The sequence below is a fragment of the Vairimorpha necatrix genome, chromosome 4, assembly GCF_036630325.1.
Source record: "Vairimorpha necatrix chromosome 4, complete sequence".
NCBI classification, from domain to species: Eukaryota; Fungi; Microsporidia; family Nosematidae; genus Vairimorpha; species Vairimorpha necatrix.
Genome location: NC_088819.1, coordinates 903,584 through 907,865, shown reverse-complemented (window position 1 = coordinate 907,865; position 4,282 = coordinate 903,584). Strand labels below are relative to the sequence as shown.

Here is a 4,282-nt window from a genome sequence, read left to right as displayed (position 1 = left end):
TAGTTAGGGTTGCTAAGAATGAAAATTTAAAGGGATGTAGTAAGTATAGTAAGGGTCGATTTTTAGACATGGGAAGAGTGATTGAGCTATGCCAAGGGTATTCATATATAGTGTGATTACAGAATGGAAGTTAAGTGAAAAAAGGCATTATGATCTTAAGGGTGTAGGCGATTTAAAGTATGTTGAAGGAGACTAACCGTCTGGAGGGGGATGTTATATTCAGTAATAATATTAAACCCAATTGTGTTAAGTACTTATATCTGTTAAGAATCTTATGTAACAAATATATCATTTTTATGATTCATTTGACAACTTTAAAGTACAGATCATATTCATACTGTTAAATATTAGTAAAACAATTTTTTGAATTTACTTTGTGATGGAGGTCATTACAACACATTTTTTTGCAATAATTAATTTCGAGTATACTCTTTCTAGAAAATATTTACCATAGAAACTTTCTTTTATTTATAAAAAACATTTTTGACTCCACATGTCATTTGAGAAAGACAAATTTTTGATGAATAATAGTTCTGACTTAAACTCTTCTGCGGACTCCGAACTCAAAAATTTGAATCTTTTTTCTTTTTACAAAAAAAACGAGCCGGCTCTTACATGGAAAGAAGAAAGAGCTATTGATAATCTAGTTGTAATGTCCAACATTACAACTGAAAATTTGTATAGCAATTTTTCCTGTATTCCAAGTTGCGAGTTTATCAATGACAAGTTACAATTTCTTGATTGTAACAGTCCTGTTGACTCTTATATAATACAAATGTATATTTATTGTGGAGTAATAGACGACTTCTCAATACTCATGAAACTGAAAAATAGTTTTGAGGATGAAGTAATAAGCACATTTGAGAAGAATGTACTAGATACGTATTATAAAAGACTAAGAGAAATAGGGTTGTAGACAAAAGAAGTAAGAAAGGCGGTGAGATACCACATATAATGAGAAATCTAATGTAAGAAAGAGAAACAAGTGGGAATAGGATTGCACATTTTGCAAATCAAAGCTTACAAGTTTGAATGGTTTAAATTATCATACTAACTATTACTCAGAAGAGAAACAAAAAATGGTGAAGCCATTTAAGTGTCCAATAGAGTATTGTCATAAGAAATATAAAATTAAGAATGGCCTCTACTATTATTTTACGCATAGACTTATGGCGGATTTCGGTAGATCTTGAAAAGCTTTTTATCAAAGTAAGACTAGAGAATGAGAAATATGAAGAAAATTAATAAAAAATATTGTACTTTAAAATTTATATGCCAAATGAAAGCCTGTATTTCTTATATTCAAAAAAGCGTATTTGCATTGTGATATTATCCACATGTCAAGAAAATCAATTTTTCTGATAAAAACTTTTTCTAGAAAAAATGAATTTTCTATTTTATTTTTTATAAATGTTTATTTTTAAAAAGAAGGGCATGAGCTACAAGAAGAAAAGTCATCAGCAAAGCAATGACAAGAACAAACAAACAAAGACCAATACAGGCTAAAAGAGCCTTTAATATACAATTATTTAGAAATGTATTTTAAACTAGGCAAAGTCCCCAGTGATAACATCAAGTTGAATTCAACGAGTTAAACGTTAACAGTAACCCAGGAAACATTATAGAAGATGGGTATACTGAATTCGAAAAGAACAAAATAGATAACACTATAAAGTGTAAAGAAAAAATATTAAAAATATACGATATCAAAACTCAGTTCACAATTAAACAACTTCTAAGTTTGAAGAATTAGGAAAAGCAAAAAAAGGGAAAGATGAACAAATGGCCATATATACTTTTTGCAAATACGATGAAAGAAAAGAAGCTCTTACATGTAACTCGTATTTATTTCTTAGAAAAAGGCCATTAGATATAATTTATCCGCCTGAGCGAAAGAGACAAGGCATCAGGTATTTAGATGCTATTAATCAAGCCAATTATAGTACCATTAAAAGTATGAGGAGATTGTAAGAGAAAGACTTTTAGCATATAATTACTACAATAGTCTCACTAAGAAGGAGACCTAAAATAAAAAATAAGAATTATTTTTAAAGGAATTGAGCAATTTCACGCATTTGGAATTAACGCGTTTGAATATGATTAATAGATTTATAAATGAAATTTATGAATATCTAATTCAAGTTGAAAACGAATTTATAATAAACATGAGTCAAAAGCTAAATCAAATGATTCGAACTATAACTCAGAAGCTGGTAACTTAAATGAGAAGAATTGGTGTAGTTTTCATAAGAGTAACTTTTCCACGATACGAAACATTGCTCCTTGCAACAAAATATAAAATAAACAAAGACAAGAAAGTATTATAAACCTGACAAAAATATGAATATTAATGTGACACGGGCTGCCTCCCTGGCTGCTCGGTGTGTCTAAATAAGATTTTTTAGTAAATTGTTTATCGTAATTCTGCTCTTTCATATCTCGGTGAAGGGCTAGAAATAATCTCTTTTTATAGTTTTATTTTCCCGCCCTTTCATCTTTCAAGAAAAGGCGGGATAATTATGGAATAATAGAAGTTAGCATATTTCGAGTGTTTTGGCGTTTCTAAACACTTTATATTTTGTTTATTATTTGTTTACGATGAGCCATCGTAAACAAAGAGCATCCCAGTCATTTGACAGTTCGACTGAGAGATTCGTGTCTATAGCTCTTCTATATCTTTAGAGGGATTGGAAGGATGTCGTGTGACAATTAAATTAAGAAAAAAAATAATTGAAGATGTTATAGTGGAAGTAACAATAAATAATCAAAAGGTTGAGATTCAAGTAGACAGCGGATCAAAAAAATATTATTTTAATAAAGAAGAAGTGAATCGACTGAAATTACAAGTCGTCAAAGGCCAAAGGCTAAAACAATTTTTGGAAACAATACAACCTTAAAATGCGATAAAAAGGTTAATGTAGAATTATTCAAAAGGATAGGGCCTTTAACACTAGCTTTTACGTATTAGAACAGGCTCCTGTTAACTTCATCCTGGGCAACGATTTCTTCCACAATGTTAACGCGAAAGTTGACTATCAAGCAGGAGTGGTAGAAATCGATAAGATATTATTAGAAATTCAAGGAATGGAGGAAGAAGCTGGAGAACGACTAGATAAATATTTAGAAAATAAGTCATGTATTGTTAGCGAAGATGAAAAGACAAATATATTTGTTGGTCTCTACTAACAAAATAACAAAAGTTCAATTAAAGATGAAAATAAAGATGAGAAATTTGACAGCTCACTACAAGAAAAGAAGAAATCTAGGAAAAGTTCTCTATAAGAGATTGAAAACAAGAGTCTAATAAAAGAGACTAAGCGCCCTAATAAAGTGTCTACTATGTCTTCTGATAAAAATGTAGAGAAGAAGTCTAAGAATGATTCTAATAATTCCTTACATGATAAAGTTTTGTCTCTAAGTTCCAGTATAAATGATTTCTATAAATTAGATCTGAAGTCGAATATTCTTAAAGTCTTCGATATTAAGCAGGAAAATGATTCTATAAAAATGCCGTCATTCAGTACACAAATAGAAGTGTCAAGGATTTATCATATGAGATCATCAAGAGAGAAGTGCCTTATAAATTATTTGAGTATTATGAGAATTTATAGGATCCTATGCGAAGACCAATATCATATAAATATCCTTATAGTGCAACAAATACTATACAGATAGCTAAAGTGGGAGGTTTCTGCCGAGAACGCTTATTAAATCCTGATAAGCTTGGATATAAGTTTACAAAATTACGAAGAATTGAAGCGGTTAGTAAGAAAGGATATGGGCCAGGTTAAAGGGGAATAAAAGTTTCACGTCAATTATCTAAAGTTCTAGTAGAGGCAGACTGTGGTATTATCCACATGTTAAGAGAGTCATTTTTTCTGATAAAAACTTTTTCTAGAAAAAATGAATTTTCTAGAATTTTATTTTTTATAAATGTTTATTTTTGAAAAGAAGGGCATGAGCTACAAGAAGAAAAGTCATCAGCAAAGCAATGACAAGAACAAACAAACAAAGACCAATACAGTCCAAAAGAGCCTTTAATAAACAATTGTTTAGAAATGTATTTTAAAATTGGTAAAGTCCCCAGTAATAACGTCAGCTATTACGAAAAAAATACTTTTGATATTATTGAGTCACAAAAAATTTTATTTGTTCAATAATTTCGTGTAAAATTTTTTTCTAAAACTATTACTAAATGACCGCATTATGCGATAATAAAAATTTAAACGATCTTCAGTATTTATGGGATAATATGGACTAAAAAAAAGACTATATTAAAAAT

General features: G+C 29.6%; 2 protein-coding genes across 2 annotated transcripts; both read left to right on the top strand.

Annotated features, from left to right (window-relative positions):
• Nucleotides 1-493: 493 nt before the first annotated feature.
• Nucleotides 494-1,245, top strand: VNE69_04153 (uncharacterized protein; the record flags this gene model as incomplete). The annotated part of the gene is made up of 2 exons (XM_065473401.1): nucleotides 494-912; nucleotides 1,122-1,245. 2 exons carry the CDS (start codon nucleotides 494-496, stop codon nucleotides 1,243-1,245), a joined length of 543 nt encoding a protein of 180 aa, XP_065329473.1.
• Nucleotides 1,246-3,339: 2,094 nt separating this feature from the next.
• VNE69_04152 (chromobox domain-containing protein) lies at nucleotides 3,340-3,675 on the top strand (the record flags this gene model as incomplete). Its single annotated transcript, XM_065473400.1, has 1 exon — nucleotides 3,340-3,675. One exon carries the CDS (start codon nucleotides 3,340-3,342, stop codon nucleotides 3,673-3,675), a length of 336 nt encoding a protein of 111 aa, XP_065329472.1.
• Between the last annotated feature and the right edge of the window lie 607 nt (nucleotides 3,676-4,282).